General features: G+C 43.7%; 1 protein-coding gene across 2 annotated transcripts in view; it reads left to right on the forward strand.

Annotated features, from left to right (window-relative positions):
* The window catches only part of CILK1 (ciliogenesis associated kinase 1), a 116,517-nt gene extending 108,964 nt beyond the window's left edge, over positions 1 to 7,553 (forward strand). For both annotated transcript variants that reach the window (XM_075340306.1, XM_075340307.1), the window contains exons 13-14: positions 1,842 to 1,943; positions 4,164 to 7,553. In XM_075340306.1, the coding sequence (XP_075196421.1) occupies positions 1,842 to 1,943; positions 4,164 to 4,321 (260 nt within the window). In that variant the 3' untranslated portion in view covers positions 4,322 to 7,553. The remainder of the gene's footprint in view (positions 1 to 1,841; positions 1,944 to 4,163) is intronic.
* Positions 7,554 to 26,080: the final 18,527 nt, after the last annotated feature.

Below are 26,080 nucleotides of genomic sequence, written 5' to 3' on the forward strand. Positions count from 1 at the left end.
TAGCCCCCCCCATCCCATAACTGTAAAGTCCAAGCTCTGGGTTCGGACGCAAGTTTGCATTATCTCCGGCCCTGAACTCGAACTTTACAAAAAGTTTGGGCGAGGCTCCCGAACATCAGGGGGGGTTGCGCCCATAACTACTAGTCATGTCTTAGCCTGGATTAGGCAGGTTAGGAACTAACCTTTTTTTTTACATTTTCTTGCCTGTCTTGAGCCAGAGTTGACTCCCATAGGCTAGGTTCCTGCCTTCGTTATCCTGATCCAGCAGAACTTCAGGTAAGTCAAAGGTCAGGCAAGGTGAAACCAGGGCAATTATATTAGTTCCCTGGTTCTGGGGACCTGAATTTGGTCTTGGACACCCTTGAATCCTCTCCTTTTGTACTGATCTCTCCCTTTTCGCTTTCTGGCTGTGATTTTTTTTTTCCTTTTGCAATCTCGTCTATCATATGAGGCTTAGAAGGGGGCTCTCAACGGTCTCTTTTCTTCTCCATGACAGAATGGAATTCACCTTAGCGTTATTCAATGCCATTCACCTTAATGAGGAGATTGCTTGCCTTCTTTAGGTATTTCACCTCATCGCTCAAAGTTTTTCTTACATACTACTGTAGCCAGAGCTTTACAGCTCTACCTATCTTTCACCGCTCCGGTCGGATGCCTTGTAAAGGTACCATCACACATAATGAGATCGCTAGATCGCTGCTGAGTCACGGTTTCTGTGACGCAGTAGCGATCCCGTTAGCGATCTTGTTATGTGTGACATCTACCATCGATCAGGCCCCTGCTGTGAGATCGCTAGTCGTTGCAGAATGGTCCAGGCCATTTTCTTCAAAGGCGATGTCCTGCTGGGCAGGACGCTTCGCTGTGTTTGACACTGTGTGACAGGGTCACAGTGACTGCTGAGATCGTTCCTGCATCGTTGGTAAGGTCTGACTGTGTGACATCTCACCAGCGACCTCCCAGCAACTTACCAGCGATCCCTATCAGGTCGCATCGTTTTCGGGATCGCGGGTAAGTCGTTGTGTGTGACTGTGCCTTTAGTCATACCAATATGATTTGGCAAAGGTTAGATCGCCTGTAGGGCTACCATTGTTCCTTTGTATTTATCTCCCAATGCAGAAGTTCAATCTAAGCTAAGGCGCCTCTGTCAGGGCAGGGCTACCCCCTCAGGGTAAATCCTTGTGATACTTATGCCTCTAAGTGTCTTTTTGTTATTTTTTCCTGTAGGGCCACTAATTAGTCTCATGTCCACCTAATTGTGAATGTCTTACCTTTTGTGCCTAGGGATGCAAGTATTAGCAGAAGGATAATACAAAAACCGCAGGTGCTCTGGTAGTAACTTGAGGGATTGCTATTTTTTTCCTGAAATACTGGTATTAATTTTCCCACTCCAGAGAAAGCTTTAGGACATCCCATGGCTTCAGTGTTCCACAATGGAGCAACCAACAAATTTAGACTTTTGGTACTTAATGTAAAATATCTTTTTTGTAGCCTTCATTGGGGGACACCGCAACAACCCCTTGTTTAGGGGGGTGGGTCTAGGTTTTGCGTCTTCTACTGCTTTTACACTAACTGGACTTAGTCTACCCAGGTGTAGTCTGGTGGGGAGCATGTATTTTATATTTTTGCTATGCTGTATGTTTTATTTCATCCTACAAATAGTAGCAGTAAACCCATGATTCTTGTGTGTCTCCCCCTCCCAATGAAAGCTAAGGGGAGTACCAAAAATTATTAGATTGCCCACATTATTACTTGTGATCAGTTTAGCAACCTATCAAAAATGTACTTGAATTTTTTCTTTGTAACATAATTTTCATGCTCTATGCATTTCTTCTTCTTTTAAGGACCTAATGGAGTAACAGGTTACATTCCAACCTTCTGGAAACAGGAATTAAGTTCTGTTGGGCCAAAGACTCGATTAGCCCCCCTTACAGATCCCAATCCAAGTAAGTTTTCTTTTTGTTTTGTTGATTTATTAAATTCACTTTATTTATTTTTTTTTTCTTGTGTTATTTTCTGACATTTTTTGTGACATTCCTCAAAATGACACACACAGTTCATGAATTCATTGCAAAATCAAAAATTATTTTTAATTTTGTCTTTATCCATTTTGTTTGGCCGTTATGCATCAAAAGTTTCAAAAAAAAAAAAAAAAGAGGGTGAAAAAAGCAAACGAGACCTCCTCTTGAAATCTTACTTCAGGCAGGGGCTGGAGTGAGATATGCCCAAAAAAAGCCACATTTAGTAAAAGTAACATTTGGATAAGTAATGTTGTCGAGGACAAATATAAAAAAGACTTAAAAAAGAAAGACAACATAAAAAGTGGCACAACATATATAGAGAATAAGGCTCAAATACTAAAGCCACTAATAAAAGAGCAAATTACTCCAGAAAAGTGTAGAAGCAGCAATGATGAATTGGACCAAAATTTACATTCCAACAATAATTTCCAAGCTTGTGGTCATTTATGCAGACACCGAGACCTAGATAATAGCACGGTAAAAAGCAGCAGATGGAAGATGCGTGTGGCACCTGTCAGTGTTTCTGAAAGTTTGTAAGTTTCCTTCATCGTCATTCAGATGAAACCTGTGAAAGCTGCCTATACATACGGAATCTTGACCCACCAATTGAAGTGTGGTCAGCTGATAATCTAACGTGTATCGGGAGCATCCCCAGTCTTGGAAGACGAAATATTGGGCGTGTTGGGTTTGGCGACCCCTGTGCTAAAGCAACCTGTGGATCACAAACCCATCATGTGTGGCTTGCAGCTGTCTTCAAGCTTGGTGCATAATCACCAGGGCTATCAAACAGCTATGAAGAGCAGGTCTCTATGAGTAGCCCCACATAAAAGAGCAGATCTGAATGGGGGTAAGGTAGGAACCCAGTTTGTATGAATCAGCTCACCGTATAAAGCTCAATCCCGATTCCGTCCTGGAGCACAGACAGGCACTGCCACAGCCCAATGAAATGCAGAAAAAGGAGGATGTCCAGCTCTTCAGGCAAAGAATCACATCTTTATTTCATCATGCAGACACAGAGAATGACATGACCAGCACTACGCATTTCAGGTGAAAACACTCACCCTTAATCATGATCACCTGAAATGCGTAGTGCTGGTCATGTCATTCTGTGTCTGCATGATGAAATAAAGATGTGATTCTTTGCCTGAAGAGCTGGACATCCTCCTTTTTCTGTAAGGTAGGAACCCCTGAATCTTAGTATACTGCCTCGGTGTGATTTTTGTGGATAATCTTTGGTTGTCATTATACTGGTAATGATAGCTCTGGGTGCCACTACTATGAGGGGGCAGGAGCTGGATGTGGCTCATGATCCTCTCTGAGCTAAATGTGGTTCGTGACCCTTTTTCAGAGCTGAATGTGGCTGTGAAGGTCAGAAAGGTTGTGGACCTCTCCTCCAAGATTTACACTAGACCCGCCTGACATATCCTTTCACTATTAAAATAAACATGAATTTTCTGCTGAATACTTGGCACGTACTTCACAGAAAAGTTCATTCTCAGTTTAAAGTTCTTTCAGCATAGTAATTGGCATCTGATGCCAAGAGTTCAGTATCTACAAAATATTAACCAGTTGGAATCATGCTAACCTTGACTTTTAATTGGAGTGCTAGGATTCAGCAAACAGCATAATTTGATAGTGTGAGGGTGCAGCCAAATTGTCTGCCCCCTCACCATCATGCCACGGTTTAGGCCACTTTCACACATCCGGATTTTTGCTCTGCGGCACAATACGGCGTTCTGCAGAAAAACCGCAACCGGCTTTTGTAACGCCGGTTGCGGGGTTTTTTTGCATAGACTTACATTAGTGCCGTATTGTGCCGCAGGGGCTTGCGTTCGGTCCGGTTTTTGCCGCATGCGGCAGATTTAGCCGATGCCGCGGCCGGATCGAACGTTCTCTGCAACGTTTTTTGCTCCGGCAAAAAAACACCGCATCGCGCCGCATCCGGCCGCTGCGGCGCATTTTCCAATGCATACCTATGGAGGCCGGATGCGGCGCAATGCGGAAAAAACCGCATCCGCTCGCCGCATGCGTTTTTCCATGTTTGTTTTGTATTTTTTTTGGGGTGGGGGGTTAAATGAAAACAAATCCATATCTTTTAACAATAATAGTGTTCAATGCTGCTGTTTATTTTATCTTTTCATCCAGAGTTTGGGTCCATGAAATCCGTTGGATCATATCTGGGACAGTCTACCATCAACTCTCCATCTAAAAGTTCTCCTACGTTGTCTCCCCGGCCACCACCTCCTCTTCAGCCAATCCATGGGAGAACAGACTGGATGTCCAAATATGGCGGCCGCAGATAGCCAAGCATAGCACTTTATTTGGCATCTCTTATGTCAACCTCCTTAGCCAGCCATGGAAGCAGTTTTATGCCTCATATCTTTTATTTGCCATTTGTCGTATTCTAGAAAATACTAAAGTATTCTAGGATGAGACAAAAGTACCTGCTGTTAGCAGCACCATGTTGTGGATAATTCTGTCTCTCTTGGTGTATGCAGTGCCATCTTATAACCTTCTGTCAGGAGGGAATATAAACAGTGCCTAAGATTTATCCAAACTGGTGGAAATGAAAAGTTGAGCAATTGCCCATAGCAGCCAATCAGATTTCTTTTTTTTCCACCTGTAAAATGACCTGTTTAGAAATTAAATTTTGATTGGTTACTGTAGGCAAGTGCCCCACACTTTCTTCACACCGGTTTAGAGAAATCTTCCCATAGCGGAAATGTAATATCAGCGGCTAATAAAAAGGGCTGCTAATACAATTTTCCTTATATGTATATAATGGTTTCTATAGCTAATGAAGTATGAATGTGTAGTCAGGCTAAGTGTCTAAATAGAGGTGGGATCGATGTCCTGTCTAGTGACCCTTTCAAAAGGGGTTGTTCGGTCTTGAATACTTATGTCTCCACCTCCATTTCAAGAATGGGAACCTAGCTGCGGTCATTGTGGTGAGGCAGTTCATACAAGTAAAATGAGCAAGCTACATCTGTGTTTTAACCTCTCAATTCCTGCAGTAACGTGGCAGGCCCCCGTTCTCAAGATGGATACGGATCTAGCCATTGGGACCCACATCTAATGGACAATTATGGTACATCCCTGACCATATAAGTGGGTCCTGCCATGTCACCTCCATTTTAGTGTTTCCCAGTAGCACTCCAGGAAAATTATTTTCAACATATAATGTTAACTCACCAGCAATAGTTTAGCTGTGTCACACACTATTTTATTATGGGCACCTAGCCCCTAAACCCTGGCCTTCTCCAATGTTAATCTACTATGAATAGTGGCCTTTTAAGTCTGAATAGTAAATGGATAAAGGGTTGGCATAGAGGATAAGGACGCCTGCCCTGCCTTTTTAGAACTGTTTATTTCATGTTTGGAGTAAAACACTACCCAGTTTGTTACTTTTTTTTATGTTCTTTGGTGTCCATTAATTTAATAATTTTTGTAAATTGGCAGAACATTGCTGGGCAATGACTTGTGCACTTCCGAACAGGAACACCACTTGCCTTTTCTTGTATTTAGCAGTGATTTTAGTTTGCTAAACTTATATAAAATGATGCCTGTCTGCGATCTGATGCCTTATTCCAGGTACATCCGTTTTTTAATATGTAAATGAGCTGTTAAAGTCTGGTGACAGACTCTTGGGGAGATCTGTGGTCCAGGCCATAGATATTATTTTAAATGAAAGCGGGTGATGCCAGTGCAAGACATGCAATGACTGACAGTCTGTTCTCCCGATCTCAGTGCAGAGCTGTGCCAGACTACAACATCTACAGTACTGCAGCGCTGAACTGTCTCATTAGAAACACAGCTGCAGCTGTCATCTCACAATTTTGCTGCCGTGTTATGCCTGATTACAACTACTGTAGCTCTAATACAGGTGTCATCTCCCAGCATTATGGGAGAGGGGAATTATAGCTGACCTAAAAGCTCACGAGAGTAGAGCTGCAGATGATTTTGTAATAGGACAAAGTTTAGCTCTGCAGTATTTTTATAAACCGGTACAGCTCTGCAGTAAGATCAGGTGTGCAGACTGTCAGCCTTTACATGTCTCACACTGGTAACACTCAATTTAATTTAAAATTTAAGCTCTGAAGGAAGACTTTTCTGGAGATATGTCTTTCCCATAGTTCTTAACAGCTGAATAACATAGTAAAAAAAAGTGGATTTCTTTGGAATACAAAGACACAGAAGCAAAGATATTAAGGTATCATTTTACTCAACTTTTTATGACCTGCATGCCTGTATACACAGCAAAGGAGGGTTGATCCTTCTGACAGAATCCCTTTAAAGGGTAAACAATGTGATCACCCAACTTTTTACTGACGTACTTTTTATTTCCCTATTGTTACATGATGAAGTTGTAAGTATATTATCTTGCTATTCTTTCTTCTTTGGCATACCTGAAGTGCTTATATTTTCAGAAAGGTTGGTCCAAATGGCGACCTGATTTCCCTCGTGGACTATTTTTTTTCGTAATGTCTTTGTGTCTTACTACTATAGAGTAATAGGGCTAAGTTAACATGGAATAACCGATGTCTTAGAGGCCGTATTCACTAGGGTAAAAAGTACCTATGCAAATTAGCTTTCAACTAGCAGAAAGAAAAGGGTCTCTCTTGTGTTACTTATAAATAGGTGTCAACATCCAACACATTAAGGAGCTTTGAAACATGACTAGGAAAGTCAGCCAAACAATAAACCCTCTCCCGTAGACAGTGTCGTTTACAATTCATGCTTGGCAGGACTATTTCGTAAGTTAATGTGCATGTGTGTACAGAAAGTTCACACATTTGTCTCCATTCATATTCCTCCTGTCAGCTACTATTATAGCAGATAGATGCCAGCAGTCAAATTTTTGTATTTGAGGAGAAAAAAACAAATTTATACTGTATTAACCACATTAGAGAGAATTTATCAAGGCTGGTGCAAAATAAAGTGGACTACTTTCCCATGATAACCAATCAGATTCCTTCTCACCGTTTCCAGAATTCCTGTTAAATGTCAAAGCCCAATGGGATATTCCCAAAATCATACAGTTTCTTTTTCTCTTTAAATTTCATCTGTCTGCCAATCAGTGCATTCACCTTCAAATAGAATGGATGGTCAATATTCTTATTTGGTAAGACTACGTTTCCCAGCAGCACTTGCTTCTCCATTACTGCAGACCTTTTCCCCCTATCTTATCTGCTTCTGACTATCCCCACTCCTCTGGTAAGTTAATCTAAGGGGTACTTCTCACATAGCGAGATCGCTGCTGAGTCACGGTTTTTGTGATGCACCAGTGACCTCATTAGCGATCTCGCTGTGTGTGACACTGAGCAGCGATCTGGCCCCTGCTGTGAAATCGCTGCTCGTTACACACAGTACTGGTTCATTTTTTGGATGTTGCTCTCCCACTGTGAAGCACACATTGCTGTGTTTGACAGCGAGAGAGCAACGATATGAAAGTGCAGGGAGCATGGAGCCGGCTTCTGACAGTCTGCGGTAAGCTGTAACCAAGGTAAATATCGGGTAACCAAGTGAAGTGCTTTGCTTGGTTACCCGATATTTACCTTGGTTACTAGCGTCCGCCGCTCTCACACTGCCAGTGCCGGCTCCCTGCACACGTAGCCAGAGTACACATCGGGTAAATAAGCAAAGCAGTTTGCTTATTAACCCGATGTGTACTCTGGCTACGAGTGCAGGGAGCCAGCGCTAAGCGGTGTGCGCTGGTAACCAAGGTAAATATCGGGTAACCAAGCGATATTTACCTTAGTTACCAAGCGCAGCATCACTTCCACGCTTCGCTGGGGGCTGGTCGCTGGTGAGATCTGCCTGATTGACAGATCACCAGCGACCATGTAGCGACGCACCAGCGATCCTGACCAGGTCAGATCGCTGGAGCATCGCTAAAGTGTGACTGTACCCTAAGTGTAGAATTTACCTTCTACTTCTGTGCACTGTTTGCTCCTGAACAGTACCATACGAGGCCAATATTATCTACTTCCATCTATATCTGTACATCTGCAACGTGGTTATACATTATTATCGGATTCTAGCAAAGAGCAACTCTCCTGCTATCCTTCACAGCAACAGTGCAGATCTAGGTTTGTTGCCTGCTACAGACAAATTAGTGACGTGAAACTGAATGCTACTATGTTGATGTATGTGACAAAAGAGAATTCTCTGTCATATACATCAATTGATGAATGCTTTTGTAATTTTTCATCACTGATCTCTCATCAGCAGGCAACAAACACAGCTCCTCTAATCTCCGCTCCTGTACAGTACAATTTTTTTATTTTTATATATCTCATGTATATAAACCCTATCCTGCAATATACCTCCATTTTCTGCCCATTCTATATATAACCTATCTCACAGCATACTGTAGAATTTTTTTTTTCTTTTTTGGTATTCTATCTTGTGTATATAAAGCCAATCCTGCAATTTACCAGTTTTCTGCCCACTCTATATATAGCTCATCTCACAGTATATCTCTTTCTGTTCACTGTATATACAGCCCCATCCTGCAGTACATTGCTCATCTGTGCACTGTAATGAAGGTGGCTCCACCTCATTTCTGTATCATCATTCCTCACCGTATAATCTCCATTTTAGACAAAAAACAGCTGTGTTGGCAGAATGATTCATGATTCAGTTCATGATCGACCAAGACCACTGAAATTGCAGGATAGTTTCATTGGTAAATGAAGGGTAAAAAAAAGTCAGCAGAGGCATCCTTAGGGGAGTGATATGTGCAAAAGGAGGCATAATTATAAATAGGTTATAGTGATACAAATTAATAAATGTGAAACGTATTCTAAGGCCATATTGTGAATTTGGGAATGCAGCTTTAAATCTGAATGCTTGCTATGGGCAACTACTCTACTTCTGCACCAGTTTTGATATTTTTCTGTGATTTGATTTCTGATTTTTGATTCTGTGATTTTTTTTTTCCCATCACAGGAGTTCAGTACTGATCACTGTTGCACTAGACATTATTTAATGAAAGCAGATATAATGGATTTGTTCAGCAGCAGGCTCTGGGTGTTGACGCTTAGAATGATGTTTACTGTATATGGTTTTTATTCTATTTAATTTAATAATGGAAGTATAGGACAAAGTTGGTAAGTTTACATTAAAGGATATAAATTAGTAGCCAGCTGCAAGATATTTACATTTATATACATTTATATTTATTATATACTTCTATAATTACATGTATTACTCATTTCACATGTGCCATCTTATACAGTAAAGTGTAGATTTCCGTAAACTTTTTTTTTTTTTTTTTATAAGCTACTGTAATGACTTAGATGCCAAATAAAACATTCCAGACAAAATTCCAAATTTGAGTTTGAAATTTTGCCCTCGCTCTTGGCTCATTCAACTCTTTGCACTTAACTCCTCTGGAAGAAAATATCCTAGTGCCTCTCCTGTGTACGTATTCACTGAAGCATGAGTTCAGGGGATGTTGGTTTACATCTGCATATATAGTGTCTTTAAAAGGTATTCATACCACATGAATCTACATTTTTCACATTACACCCACAAAATTAAGTGTATTTTATGTGATAAACCAACACTAGCAAGTAGTTGTGAAGTGTAAAGGAAATGATACACCGTTTTTCAAATATTTGAAAAATATAAATCTGAAAATTGATGTGCATTTGTAATCCGCTTCCATTCCATTTGAGTCAATACTTTGTAGGACCACCTTTTCCTGCAATTACTGATGCAATTACCAGATTTGCACATCTAGAGGCTGAAATTATTGGCCATTTTTCTTAACTAACTAGCTCTTGCTCAGTGAGATTGGATGGAGAACATCTGTGAACAACAACTTTCAAGTCTTGCCACAGATTCTCAATGGGATTTAGCTCTGGACATTAACTGGGCTATTCAAAAATGTGAAAAGCTCACCACGCTTGTGACCAATAGTAGACACTGGGAATTCTCCATGTCTGGTGGGTTCCATCTCCAGCTGATGAAACACCGCAACAAATGAATATTTTGGAAAGAGATGGTCAGCACTTTCATTCGGATAATTAAAATAAAATTCTTCTGTACTGGCTATTCATTAAAAATGGTATGCATAGGATTCTATGCCATTGCAGATTAAAATTGTTTTTTTGACTCATTTCTGGCTACAAAGTGCTTAGTCATAGTATGACTGAGAGCTTTTATAGCCAGAAATTTGCCAGAATAAGCTGATTTTCTCTTTCCAATATGTTCATTTGTGAATATGCTTTGCTTGAAACTACTCCATTGTAACTCTGGCAGTATGTTTAGGGTCATTGCCCTGCTGGAAGGTGACTCTACACCCCAGTCTCAAGTCTTTTGCAGCCTTTAATATGTTTTCCACCAGGATTTCCCTGTATTTGGCTTCATTCATATTTCCATCAGCTCTTATCAGCTTCACTGTCCATGCTGAAGAAAAGCCACAGCATGAAACTGCCACCACCATGTTTGATAGTGGGGTGAGATTTTCAGGGTGATGTGCAGTGATAGCTTTGTCACACATATCATTTTTTGCATTTAGCTCAAAAAGTTCTACTTTGGTCTCAACTAACCAGAACACCTTCTTCCACATGCTAGCTGCGTACCCTAGATGGATTTTTGAAAACTGCAATTGGGATTTCTTTGGCTTGCTTTCAAAAATGGCTTTCTTCTTTTCAATGTTTTATAAAAGCCAGATTTGTGAAGTACATAACTAATAGCTGTGCTATGAACAGATTCTCCCACCTCAACTGTGGATCTCTGCAATTCATCCAGAGTGACCATGGGATTCTTGGCTGCCTCTTTAATTAGTGCTCTCCTTACTTGGGATGTCCGTTTAGGTGGATGGCCAAGTTTTGGTAGGTTTGTAGCTGTGCCATACTCCTTCCATGTTTAAATGACAGATTGAACAGTGCCCTGTGAGATGTGTTGTTTTTTATTTTTTTTTTCATCTAAAGCGGGCTTTACACGCTACAACAAATCTAACGATGTGTCGGCGGGGTCACGTCGTAAGTGACGCACATCCGGCATCGTTAGTGTTGTTGTAGCGTGTGACAGCTACGTGCGATTGCGATTGAATGTAAAACCGTTCATCGCATACACGTCGTTCATTTCCTTAAAATTGCACGTCAGGTTGTTCAATGTTCCCGAGGTACCACACATCGCAGTGTGTGACACCCCGGGAACGATGAACAGATCTTACCTGCGTCCCGCGGCTCCCGCCGGCAATGCGTAAGGAAGGAGGTGGGCGGGATGTTTACGTCCCGCTCATCTCCGCCCCTCCGCTTCTATTGGCCGGCTGCCGCGTGACGTCGCTGTGACGCCGAACGTCCCTCCCACTCCAGGAAGTGGATGTCCGCCGCCCACATCGAGGTCGTATGGAAGGGTAAGTACGTGTGACGGCAAATAATCGTTTGTGCGACACGGTTAACAAATTGAACGTGCCGCACATACGATGGAGGCGGGTACGATCGCATACGATATCGTATGCTTATTTGTAAGGTGTAAAGCAGGCTTTACACTGCTTTACTCTCTTCCGCAACTTTCTCTGACCAGTCTGTTGTGTTTCTTGGTTCATTGAAGCTGTTTGATATCTAATGTACTTAAACAAACCACTGAGTCCATCACAGAACAACTGTAGTTTTACTGAGAATAAATTACACAATTTACTAATTAAGTAACCTCAGGGGACAAGTGGTCACTCAGGATTTTGTTTAGTGATATCAGACTACAGTGGGCTGAATACAAATGCACATGAAAATTGTTTTCAGGTTTATATTTTTTAAAAAACATTATCATTTCCTTTAGACTTTTCAAATACTTGTTAATTTTTGATGTTATATCAAATAAAATCACAATAAAATACATTTATGTTTTGTGGGTGAAAAAACGTGGAAAACCTTTTCATGGGGTAGGATTACTTTTTCAAGGCACTGTATACCTTACAGCCTATATCGGCAGGCTGTGAAAGCATATAATGCACCTCAAACTATTTATTTTGTGTCATGCTATGCATGAGACCAACTGAAAGTGTATATATAAAATGACAAAACAAAAATGTTTAGAGCATATGACTTTACACTTAACTAGCCCCAACTGACCCAACGGTATTGAAAAAAAAACCTATGACTTTGTTACAGAAAAGTGTTTTTGACTGATTTTTGGTGTAAAACACTTTGAAATGTTGAAAAAGATTCACACCTGCCCCGGCCAGATCCACCAAAGTAGGTGAACCAGGGCGTGGCTATGTCCAACAAATTCTTGAAACGTTTCCACATGTAAGTTCCGTAAATTACACCAGAAATGTACTCCGGTCCCACGCCAGTGATAGGATATGCCTAAGTCATTTAAGTTCTTTAATTAGGCGTATCTTACTCCATCATCACCCTTCATGAAGACTTCTATTTTTAACGCCATTCTTAATGAATCTGTCTCTTGAACTTATAGGCTTGAAGCTTGTTAATATACCCATCAACACTAGCTCCAAGTATATAGGTTAGGCCTCATTCACACATCAATATTTTTGCATCAGTGTTTGTATGCCAGGAATGGAACTTACTGAGAAAATGTATAATTTAAAGATTGACTCCTGTTATGTGTTTTGGAGACACTCCAGGTTTTGGCATACAAATACTGTTGAAATACTGATCAAAAATACTGATGTGTGAATGAGGCTTTATAGTGATGTTCAACCTAAAGTATGTTGGGCTAGAAGACATTCAGGGAAGAAGCCAGCAGTTCATCTATTTAACTGAGTGCTCCCTTAAAGAGGTTTACACAGCCACTTACCGTAAATATGTCCTGAGTTCTCTGCTTGTCCTTGGGCTTCCAGCTGAATCTAGACAGCCCTTTGACCACTGCAGCCAATCACATGTTTGTCCAGAGGGGACTGCATTCTGTCTGGACCAGCTTTTTCCCTGTGACTGAATGTGAAGCCTGCAGCTGAGCAGCGCAGTGGTCTATGACAGGTGATTCAGGACTGAGGGCTGGAGGGCAGCAGAGGTGAGAATAAGTACTTTTTTTTTTTTTTTTGTTTTACCTTTTCATTAGCTTACTTCCGGTCCCATTAATTTTAAAACTAGAGCCAACCCCTTTAATGTCTTTTTATTTGGCATAAAGAGTTTAAATACTTTTTTTTTTTTTCTTTTTTTTGTGTTTTTTTTCTTCCAAAGTCCAATTGACACTGTGGCCAACACTACCGTGCCAAAATGTAATCCATGATGTACTATTTCAGCATCGTTTTGTAATGTCATTTTGTATTGTATAAAATCCAAGAAACACCTTACACCTGTATAACCTTTTATATAGGACCAAGAAATTGTGCGTATGTATGTATGCTACCATTTTTTTTCAACTTTTACAGTTTGCATTAATGTCTTGTGTCCAATTTATATTATATGTATTACTTTCTACAAGTTGTATAATAAAGATCTTTTTCTTAGGTTGTTGTACTGACTTGTTTGTCAATGGACAAGATACTATAGGGGGAGTGAGTATGTATATAAATCAAAGGAAACCTGACAGCTGATACATGCTACCTGTTCATTGGGATGCATTTATCAGACACAGGTTGCACGATCTCAGCGAGGTATGTTTAACTCAAAATGCTGTTGCGTATTAGAGAAAAACATAAATTAAAGGCCACTAGGGACCGGGCTGCACGGATGACTAGTTGGACAGATGGGTTCACAGCAGCTTTTTCCCTCCTACTGCCCTTGAATGATAGGTCACTCCCTGCGAGCATGTATAGGGAGAGCGCTGGCAGCAGGCAATGGGACTTCTCTGCAGTGTGACTCCGTCCCCCCTTTTAACCACTTCACGACATCTTGCATGCGAGTTCCGGTCACCGTGCTACATCACGACTTAGTAATGATGGCTGCTGTCTCTGGCAGTAGACCATCCCTGCATGTTGCCCCGTGGGTCTATACAGCCCCCCCCCCCCCCCCCGTGTCATCAATTGCTGTGACAGGCCAGCGAATCCTAGCATTTTATAATCTTTTATAAAAATTAATGACACAGCACCCATCTCTGAGACTGTGCCATTCACAGCAGTCAAAATGGATGGGGTGATTGTGGTGTCATCCATGTTTGTTAATTTGTTAATCCTTTTGGCGCCAATTTGGCTGATCAATGGCTGCTGATCAATTGGCGCCAAGAGGGTTAATTTAAGGTGCTGATTGCTGCTCTGCATGCTATATTTACCTCCGAAGTGGCGTGCAGAGTAGTTGTGTATACCCCCTTCGTGCTGTTGGCTTAGAGAATACATTGGTGGCCAGTGCAATGCTGCTAGTTCTCCTGCGATCTCCTTTCTGCTTGTCTGTGTGACCTTTCTATAATCGCAGTAGCAGCAGTTTTTGTTTCTCTGAGTAGTGGACGTTACACTGCTAGTGACGTCCGATTTTTTTTTTTTTTTCCCTACAAAAAAAAAAAAGTGTAGTTAGTACTAAGTAGCTTTATAGGCAGCGACATCGCATATTAGGGCAGCATTCATTGCAGTATTAGTGACGTCCATTTTTCCCCTTGCAGAAAAATAATTAGCTTTGGGTAGCATCATAGGTAGCGCATTAGTGGAGCTGATGTTGGTGACATCTGTTTTTCTCTTGCACAAAAATAATAGCACCGAGTAGCTTCATAGGTAATGCATGCTTTTGGGGGGGAGGGGGGATTTATTTAATTATCCTGATTTTTCCTTTTTTTTTTTTTTTTCTTTCAAATGTTTCTTCTTCATTTTTTTTCTTTTTAGTTTTTAATCCATTATTAAATTTACTATAAAAAGTAGAAGGGAAAAAAAAGTAAATAGTTCCCCGTACACACGCCCCACACAATACACATATATAAAAGCACCGCTTATACAGACATTCCCACTAGTTAGAAGAATAAAATAAAAATGTCCCAATCGTCAAGACAATGCTATTCAGCAGAGGAGGCATGCGCTTTCATTGCATCCGACACAAATTCACTCAGTGAGGAAGATCCCATATTTTTCTATTTTTTTTTTCCTCATCCTCTTCTACTGAGGGAACCCCCCAGCAAGGCAGTTATAGCAAATTTCAAATGGCGACTCTCTCAGTGCAAAGAAAATTTTAAAATTTAAAAATTAACCTTTAATATTTCCACTAAAATGGTCAGATGACCATAGACAAACACTAGTGTAAAATTTTCTTTGCACTGAGAGAGTCGCCATTTGAAATTTGCTATAACTGTTGAATATTGAAATTTACCCATTGGCTATTTGCGCCCCAGCAAGGTACCCTAAACATTGAGGAAACACATTCAACAATTGATCCAATATGGACTCCACTCCCCCGACTATGATCAGCTTGTTATTCCGGATTTTTTTGACAGCTCAGGAATCCAGTTTGACACTATAGGCTTCACTTAAATTGACTTTTTCAAATTCTTTTTTAGTGAGGATGTGATAAATCTTATGGTGGCCCAGAGATATTTGTAAGCCCATCAATTTTTCACCCAAATTCCACATCATCGAATGCCAGATGGAACACTGTACAGTCATATGATAAAGTTTGGGCACCCCTATTAATGTTAACCTTTTTTCTTTATAACAATTTGAAACAGCTATTTCAGTTTCATATATCTAATAACTGATGGACTGAGTAATATTTCTGGATTGAAATGAGGTTTATTGTACTAACAGAAAATGTGTAATCCGCATTTAAAGAAAATTTGCCTGGTGCAAAAGTATGGGCACCTCAACATAAAAGTGACATTAATATTTTGTAGATCCTCCTTTTGCAAAAATAACAGCCTCTAGTCGCTTCCTGTAGCTTTTAATGAGTTCCTGGATCCTGGATGAAGGTATATTTGACCATTCCTGTTTACAAAACAATTCCAGTTCAGTTAAGTTTGATGGTCGCCGAGCATGGACAGTCTGGGGACTGGGATGGCCATTCCAGAACATTGTAATTGTTCCTCTGCATGAATGCCTGAGTAGATTTGAAGCGGTGTTTTGGATCATTGTATTGCTGAAATATCCATCCCCTGCGTAACTTCAACTTCGTCACTGATTCTTGCACATTATTGTCAAGAATCTGCTGATACTGAGTTGAATCCATGCGACCCTCAACTTTAATAAGATTCCCGGTGCCGGCATTGGCCACACAGCCCCAAAGCATGATGGAATCTCCACCAAATTTTACTGTGGGTAGCAAGTGCTTTTCTTGGAATGCCGTGTTTTTTTGCCTCCATGCATAACGCCTTTTTGTATGACCAAACAACTCAATCTTTGTTTCATCAGTCCACAGGATCTTCTTCCAAAATGTAACTGGCTTGTCCAAATGTGCTTTTGCATACCTCAGGCGACTCTGTTTGCGGCGTGCTTGCAGAAACGGCTTCTTTCGCATCACTCTCCCATACAGCTTCTCCTTGTGCAACGTGCGCTGTATTGTTGACCGATGCACATTGACACCATCTGCAGCAAGATGATGCTGCAGGTCTTTGGAGGTGGTCTGTGGATTGTCCTTGACAGTTCTCACCATTCTTCTTCTCTGCCTTTCTGATATTTTTCTTGGCCTGCCACTTCTGGGCTTAACAAGAACTGTACCTGTGTTCTTCCATTTCCTTACTATGTTCCTCACAGTGGAAACTGACAGTTTAAATCTCTGAGACAACTTTTTGTATTCTTCCCCTGAACAACTATGTTGAATAATCTTTGTTTTCAGATCATTTGAGAGTTGTTTTGAGGAGCCCATGATGCCAATCTTCATAGGAGATTCAAATAGGAGAACAACCTTCAAGTGGCAACCTTAAATACCTTTTCTCATGATTGGATACACCTGCCTATGAAGTTTAAAGCTCAATGAGGTTACAAAACCAATTTAGTGCTTTAGTAAGTCAGTAAAAAGTAGTTAGGAGTGTTCAAATCAAGAAATTGATAAGGGTACCCATACTTTTGCACCGGTCAAATTTTGTTTTAATGCGGATTGCACTTTTTCTGTTAGTACAATAAACCTCATTTCAATCCAGAAATATTACTCAGTCCATCAGTTATTAGATATATGAAACTGAAATAGCTGTTGCAAAAACCCAAATTGTTATAAAGAAAAAAGGTTAATATTAATAGGGGTGCCCAAACTTTTTCATATGACTGACTGTAAATGCAGCAGACGCTATATTTTATGCAAATTGTGCTGCATAGTGGAAAAACAGAGCTTGAGTATTTATATATTATACTGTACACCAGAAGAAACAATACTAATCCAGCTCATCACAGCTTTCCTGGAAGCAAGATCCTGGGGCAGTGCACTGGCTCAATGGAGGCAACCTAGAAACAAAAGGAGGACTGGTTCAGCATAAACGTACACAGAATATCAAGGTAAAACCAAAGACTTTTATTGGTTCCATGAAAACTTATTGTATGAAAAAGGCATGGCGGATAAAATATGTAGAAACTACGTGCTTCAGACACTGCTATTTTTAGTCGTTATATAGTTATATACAGTGTGTCCACACATATCCTGTCCTCTGCTGCTAGTAACTTAAGAACGGCGGCAGCTATAGACATGAATGTGGTGTCTAGGTATAGTAAAGTAGCCATGCACTAAAAAATATAAAAATATATATATATACATATATATATATATATATATATATATATATATATATATATATATGAAAACAGGGGTTCCCTTGCCGGTTTCCCATGCTGGTACTAACCTGGCTTTTCAAGCTGGACTGGCAGCGCCTATACAAATGTGAACAGGTGCGTATCTGTACGTGATGTGAAATATGTGAGGAAAAAAAGGAACAGTCGCACACTGCAAAACCACAATAAATTCTACCTAATAAATATTTCTTCGTCGCTCTATTGGGAGACCCAGACAATTGGGTGTATAGCTACTGCCTCCGGAGGCCACACAAAGTATTACACTTAAAAGTGTAAGGCCCCTCCCCTTCTGCCTATACACCCCCCGTGGGATCACGGCTGCTCAGTTTTCATGCTTTGTGCGAAGGAGGTCAGACATCCACGCATAGCTCCACTGTTTTTAGTCAGCAGCAGCTGCTGACTATGTCGGTTGGAAGAAAAGAGGGCCCATACTAGGGCCCCCAGCATGCTCCCTTCTCACCCCACTTTCTGTCGGCGGTGTTTGTAAGGTTGAGGTATCCATTGCGGGTACGGAGGCTGGAGCCCACATGCTGCTTTCCTTCCCCATCCCCCTCGGGGCTCTGGGTGAAGTGGGATCTTACAGGTCTCCAGGCACTGAGACCGGGCTCCATCCACAGACCCAGAGAACCTGCTGGATATGGAGCTGAGTATCGTCAGGGACAGGGCCCTGCTACATTAAGGTACTCTGTGTCTCCGTACACATCGCGCACACACACACCAGCATTGCTGGGAGTGTTAGTGCGCCGGGGACAACAGCGCGGAGCGCTTGTGCTTTTATTCACTGCAGCTTAGCTGAGTGAATTTATGTATTAGGAACTGCCGCGCCGGCCGCGGCTGGGTGTTTTACACTGTGGCGCGGCTGGGACTTGTGGTGCGCCGGGGACTTCCGCGCTGGCCGTGCATAGGACGGCCACGCTTATTACTCGAGTCCCCGGCTTTGCGGCCTAGTTTTCGTTTCGTTCCCGCCCCCAGCCCTGCCAGTCAGGGGAGGGGCGGGATGCTGTACAGAAAGTCAGCGCCGAGAGCTGGAGTCTGCTTTGCATTCTCCAGCCCCCTCACTGGACACAGTGGGACGCCAGTTTCCCGCTCTTGTCTGGGGCACGCCTACGGCCCGCCCCTCTTCACAGGACGCCGGCGGCCATTCCTGCATGCAGTCCGAGCTGGAGAAGGGAGACAAGCTCTGGGCAACCAGTCACAGGATTCTGGCGACCACACACCCGCTTTTGTGCGGGCGGTAAGAGCACCTGAAGTGCTGACCCCACTAATGCCGAAGTGGTCATTTGTACTTTATGCTTGTATGCTATACACTGCACTGTACGGTCGCTATTCTTGGATATATACCCTCCTAGATGGCTAGACAAGAGCAGCAAAAAGCAAGGGTGCTAAGGCACAAGCTTTCTATGCTGCGTGTATTGCATGTGCTGAAGTGTTCATTTGTACTTTATGCTTGTATGCTATACATTGCACTGTACGGTCGCTATTCTTGGCTATATACTATCCTAGATGGCTAGACAACAGCAGCAAAAAAGCAAGGGTGCCAAGGCACAGGCTTTCTATGCTGCTTGTACTGCATGTGATACCGTTCCACCGGCAGGTTCCACTGACCCCCATTGTGTGCAATGCTCCCCTGTAGCACTCGCTCAGCCGGGGTCTCTGCTAGAGGTGGCCAAAGGAACCACCTGTGAACCCTGTCCAGGGAAAGGGACGGAGTGGCAGTTTCGGCTGATAGATTGTCTGTGACTATGACTAACGTCTTAGAGACTTTGCAGTCCAGACAGACCATGGGCAATGTTGATTCAATGCTCCCGGGCCACCCTCATTTGGAACAAATCAGTGCTCCGGGGAGGTCCCATGCATCCCAGGGTGAAGACTCTGACACGGACAACAGTCCCAGACAGCCTAAGCGAGCTCGCTGGGAGCGGCACTCGGCTTCATCACTGGTCAGGGTCCCAGCAGGAGGACTCTAATGATGAGGCAGACGTAGCTGCTCAGGACTCTGATCCTGAGACCGCTCTCAAGCCGGATACACCGGATGGTGACGCCATGGTGAATGATCTTATAGCGTCCATCAATGGAATGTTGGATATTTCTCCCTCAGCTCCTCCAGTGGAGGAGTCAGCTTCACAGCAGGAGAAATTCCATTTCAGTATCTCAAGCGTAAATTGAGTACTTTTCTGGCCACTCTGACTTCAGAGAGGCAGTTCAGAAACACCACGCTTATCCAGATAAGCGTTTCTCCAAACGTATTAAGGATACAAGTTATCCCTTTCCACCTGATGTGGTCAAGAGCTGGACCCAGTGTCCAAAGGTGGATCCTCCAATCTCCAGGCTGGCGACTAGATCCATAGTTGCAGTGGAAGATGGGGCTTCCCTTAAAGATGCCACTGACACAGATGGAGCTCTGGTTGAAATCCATCTATGAAACTATCGGCGCGTCGTTTGCTCCAGCATTCGCAGCCGTATGGGCACTACAAATTAGTTCAGCTGGTCTGGCGCAGATTGACATCGTCACATGTACATCTGTTCCGCAAGTAGCGTCCTTAACCTCTCAAATGTCTGCATTTGCGTCTTACGCTATTAATGCTGTCCTGGACTCTACGAGCAGTACGGTAGGGGCATCCGCCAACTCCGTGGTTGTACGCAGAGCCTTGGGGTTAAGGGAATGGAGGCAGATGCTGCTTCCAAAAAAGTGCTTAATTGCCATTTTCTGTGACAGACTGTTTCGTGAGAGATTAGATGAAATCGTTAAACAGTCCAAGTCTAAGGATTCTTCCTTACCCCAGCCCAAACCTAACAAACCCCAACAGAGGAGGGGACAGTCGAGGTTTCGGTCCTTTCGAGGCTCGGGCAGGGCCCAATTGTCCTCGTCTAAAAGGACTCAAAAGGTTCAGAGGAGCTCAGATTCTTGGCGGGCTCAGTCACGCCCAAAGAAGGCAGCCGGAGGAACCGCTACCAAGGCAGCTTCCTCATGACTGTCGGCCTCCTCTCTCCGCATCCTCGGTCGGTGGCAGGCTCGCCCGCTTTGGGGACATTTAGCTGCCACAGGTCAAAGACCGTTGGGTGAGAGACATTCTGTCTCAAGAGTACAGGATCGAGTTCAGTTCTCGTCCTCCGACCCGATTCTTCAGAACTTCTCCACCTCCCGACCGAGCCGGTGCTCGTCTGCAGGCGGGTGCTCTCTAAAGGCAGAAGGAGTGGTGATCTCTGTTCCTCTCCAGGACCAAGGTCACGGTTTTTACTCCAATTTGTTTGTGGTGCCACAAAAGGGACGGGTCTTTCCGTCCTGTTCTGGACCTAAAAATCTGCTCAACAAGCATGTGAAGACCAGGCGGTTCCGGATGGAATCCCTCCGCTCCGTCATCGCCTCAATGTCTCAAGAAGAGTTCCTAGCATCAATGGACATGCTCCAGAGCACCAGCGTTTCTACGCTTCGTTATAGGAAACGAACACCTTTAGTTCGTAGCCCTGCCTTTCGGTCTAGCGACAGCCCCACGGGTCTTCACCAAGGTCATGGCTGCAGTAGTAGCAGTCCTGCGCTCTCAGGGTCACTCTGTGATCCCTTGCTTGGACGATCTACTCGTCAAGGCACCCTCTCAAGAGGCATGCCAACACAGCCTGATCGTTGCGCTGGAGACTCTCCAGAGTTTCGGGTAGATCATCAACTTTTCAAAGTCAATTCTGACCCCGACCCAATCGCTAACATATCTTGGCATGGGGTTTCATACTCTATCAGCGATAGTGAAACTTCCGCTGGGCAAACAGCGTTCACTTCAGACAGGGGTGCAATCTCTCCGTCAAGGCCAGTCGCACCCCTTGAGACGCCTCATGCACTTCCTAGAGAAGATGGTAGCAGCATTAGAGGCAGTCCCTTTCGCGCAGTTTCATCTGCGTCCACTACAAGGGGACATTCTCCGCCAATGGGACGGGGAGTCGACGTCCCCTCGACAGGGACGTTTCTCTTTCTCAGGCGGCCAAGGAGTCTCTTCGGTGGTGGCTTCTTCCCACCTCATTGTCTTCAGGGTGGGGAGCAATTTTTCGCCTCCACAGGGCTCAAGGTACGTGGACTCAGCAGGAGTCCACCCTTCAGATCAATGTTCTGGAAATCAGAGCAGTGTAATTTGCCCTACGAGCCTTCCAGCAGTGGCTGGAAGGCAAGCAGTTCCGAATTCAGACGGACAACCCCACAGCGGTGGCATACATCAACCACCAAGGGGGGACACGCAGTCGGCAAGCCTTCCAGGAAGTCCGGCGGTTTCTGACGTGGGTGGAAGACACGGCATCCACCATATCCGCAGTTCACATCCCGGGCGTAGAAAACTGGGAAGCAGACTTCCTCAGTCGCCAGGGTATGGACGCAGGGGAATGGTCTCTTCACCCGGACGCGTTTCAGGAGATCTGTTGCCGCTGGGGGATGCCGGACGTCGACCTAATGGCGTCCCGGCACAACAACAAGGTCCCAGCTTTCACGGCACGGTCTCACGATCACAGAGCTCTGGCGGCGGACGCCTTCGTTCAAGATTGGTCGCAGTTCCGGCTCCCTTATGTGTTTCCACCTCTGGCGCTGTTGCCCAGAGTGCTACGCAAGATCAGGTCCGACTGCCGCCGCGCCATCCTCGCCGCTCCAGACTGGCCGAGGAGGTCGTGGTTCCCGAATGTGTGGCATCTCACGGTAGGACAACCGTGGGCACTACCAGACCGGCCAGACTTGCTGTCTCAAGGGCCGTTTTTCCATCTGAATTCTGCGGCCCTGAACCTGACTGTGTGGCCATTGAGTCCTGGATCCTAGCGTCTTCAGGATTATCTCAAGAGGTCATTGCCTCCATGGGATAGGCTAGGAAACCAAGCTCTACCAAGATCTACCACAGGACGTGGAAGATATTCTTAGCTCGGTGCTCGGCTCAGGACGTTTCTCCCTGACCATTGGCATTGACTACTTTCCTTTCCTTCCTGCAATCCAGGTTGGAAAAAGGTTGGTCGCTCGGCTCCCTTAAGGGACAAGTCTCTGCGCTCTCTGTGTTTTTTCAGAAGCGCCTGGCCAGACTCCAACAGGTACGCACGTTCCTGCAAGGGGTTTGTCAGATCGTCCCTCCTTACAAGCAGCCGTTAGAGCCCTGGGATCTGAACAGGGTTCTAATAGCTCTCCAGAAGCCGCTTTTCGAGCCTATGAGGGATGTTTCCCTTTCTCGCCTTTCACGGACAGTGGCCTTTTCTAGTGGCGGTCACGTCTCTTCGGAGAGTGGCCAAGCTAGCAGCGCTGTCTTGCAAATCTCCCTTCCTGGTGTTTTCACCAGGACAAGGTGGTTCTGCGCCCGATTCAGGAGTTCTCCCTAAGGTGGTATCCCCCTGTCATCTCAATCGGGATATCTCCTTACCGTCTTGTCATCCAGTTCATCAATGTGATCGGGATTTGCTTTTGTTGGATCTGGTGAGAGCTCTCAGAACCTACTTTTCCCGCACGGCGCTCCTGCGCCGCTCGGAGGCACTCTTGTCCTTGTCGCTGGTCAGCGTAAGGGGTTGCAAGCTTCCAAATCCACCCTGACTCGGTGGATCAACGAACCAGTTCTTTAAGTCTACCGTTCTGCGGGGCTTCCGGTTCCCTCAGGGCTGAAGGCCCATTTGGCCAGAGCCGTGGGTGCGTCCCGGGCATTACGGCACCAGGCTTCGGCCCAGCAGGTGTGCCAGGCGGCTACCTGGTCGAGTCTGCACGCTTTTACCAAGCATTATCAGGTGCATACCTATGCTTCGGCGGACGCCAGCCTAGGTAGAAGAGTCCTGCAGGCGGCGGTTGCCCCCATGTAGGAAAAGGCCATTTTACGGCCTATCACGAGGTATTATTTTACCCACCCAGGGATTGCTTTTGGACATCCCAATTGTCTGGGTCTCCCAATAGAGCGACGAAGAAGAAGGGAATTTTGTTTACTTACCGTAAATTCCTTTTCTTCTAGCTCTAATTGGGAGACCCAGCACCCGCCCCTGTTTTTTTGGGGTATACATGTTAGTCATGTTGAATGGTTTCAGTTCTCCGATATTCCTTCGGATTGAATTTGCTTAAACCAGTTTATTGGCTTTCCTCCTTCTTGCTTTTGCACTAAAACTGAGCAGCCGTGATCCCACGGGGGGTGTATAGGCAGAAGGGGAGGGGCCTTACACTTTTAAGTGTAATACTTTGTGTGGCCTCCGGAGGCAGTAGCTATACACCCAATTGTCTGGGTCTCCCAATTAGAGCTAGAAGAAAAGGAATTTACGGTAAGTAAACAAAATTCCCTTCTTTTGGAGGTATTTAGAATATAAAAATGGCCATTGTAATACAAGCCCAGCGCCCCTTCACGGCACCCTTCTTTGCTGGGTCCTACTCTAAACTGCATCTTTTCTGGATTTTAAAAACTCCGGTATTCTACATACCTGCAAAAATATTTATTAGGTAAATTTATTGTCATTTTGCAGTGTACGACTGTTCCATTTTTTTTCTCATATATATAATATACAGTTAGGTCCAGAAATATTTGGACAGTGACACAATTTTCGCGAGCTGGGCTCTGCATGCCACCACATTGAATTTGAAATGAAACCTCTACAACAGAATTCAAGTGCAGATTGTAACGTTTAATTTGAAGGTTTGAACAAAAATATCTGATAGAAATTGTAGGAATTGTACACATTTCTTTACAAACACTCCACATTTTAGGAGGTCAAAAGTAATTGGACAAATAAAGCAAACCCAAAAAAAATATTTGTATTTTCAATATTTTGTTGCGAATCCTTTGGAGGCAATCACTGCCTTAAGTCTGGAACCCATGGACATCACCAAACGCTGGGTTTCCTCCTTCTTAATGCTTTGCCAGGCCTTTACAGCCGCAGCCTTCAGGTCTTGCTTGTTTGTGGGTCTTTCCGTCTTAAGTCTGGATTTGAGCAAGTGAAATGCATGCTCAATTGGGTTAAGATCTGGTGATTGACTTGGCCATTGCAGAATGTTCCACTTTTTTGCACTCATGAACTCCTGGGTAGCTTTGGCTGTATGCTTGGGGTCATTGTCCATCTGTACTATGAAGCGCCGTCCGAGCAACTTTGCGGCATTTGGCTGAATCTGGGCTGAAAGTATATCCCGTTACACTTCAGAATTCATCCGGCTACTCTTGTCTGCTGTTATGTCATCAATAAACACAAGTGACCCAGTGCCATTGAAAGCCATGCATGCCCATGCCATCACGTTGCCTCCACCATGTTTTACAGAGGATGTGGTGTGCCTTGGATCATGTGCCGTTCCCTTTCTTCTCCAAACTTTTTTCTTCCCATCATTCTGGTACAGGTTGATCTTTGTCTCATCTGTCCATAGAATACTTTTCCAGAACTGAGCTGGCTTCATGAGGTGTTTTTCAGCACATTTAACTCTGGCCTGTCTATTTTTGGAATTGATGAATGGTTTGCATCTAGATGTGAACCTTTTGTATTTACTTTGTATTTACTTTCATGGAGTCTTCTCTTTACTGTTGACTTAGAGACAGATACACCTACTTCACTGAGAGTGTTCTGGACTTCAGTTGATGTTGTGAACGGGTTCTTCTTCACCAAAGAAAGTATGCGGCGATCATCCACCACTGTTGTCATCCGTGGACGCCCAGGCCTTTTTGAGTTCCCAAGCTCACCAGTCAATTCCTTTTTTCTCAGAATGTACCCGGCTGTTGATTTTGCTACTCCAAGCATGTCTGCTATCTCTCTGATGGATTTTTTCTTTTTTTTCAGCCTCAGGATGTTCTGCTTCACCTCAATTGAGAGTTCCTTAGACCGCATGTTGTCTGGTCACAGCAACAGCTTCCAAATGCAAAACCACACACCTGTAATCAACCCCAGACCTTTTAACTACTTCATTGATTACAGGTTAACGAGGGAGACGCCTTCAGAGTTAATTGCAGCCCTTAGAGTCCCTTGTCCAATTACTTTTGGTCCCTTGAAAAAGAGGAGACTATGCATTACAGAGCTATGATTCCTAAACCCTTTCTCCAATTTGGATGTGAAAACTCTCATATTGCAGCTGGGAGAGTGCACTTTCAGCCCATATTATATATATAATTGTATTTCTGAACATGTTTTTGTAAACAGCTAAAATAACAAAACTTGTGTCACTGTCCAAATATTTCTGGACCTAACTGTATATTCCATATTTTTATATGTATCTCACATGTTCTAATTGGGAATAATATTATGAACTGCACTTCCACTTAAATGATATATGTAATGTGTATTATTTTGCTTTTTTATCTTGCCATCTACATATGTTCTTCCTTCTGTTTAATTAACATTGTATTGTGGTTGACACTGTGCTACCTGCTTCCTTGCATTTCTCCCTCTAATCGGAGTGAGGCGGTGAATCATGCTGCACCTTGTACTTCCGGCGGTGTGCACGCTGGTCTGCAGCCCACGTGACTGTTGCCATGCCATCGCGTCCTGTCACTCGCTT

Source organism: Anomaloglossus baeobatrachus, chromosome 3 (genome assembly GCF_048569485.1).
Source record: "Anomaloglossus baeobatrachus isolate aAnoBae1 chromosome 3, aAnoBae1.hap1, whole genome shotgun sequence".
Lineage (NCBI taxonomy): Eukaryota > Metazoa > Chordata > Amphibia > Anura > Aromobatidae > Anomaloglossus > Anomaloglossus baeobatrachus.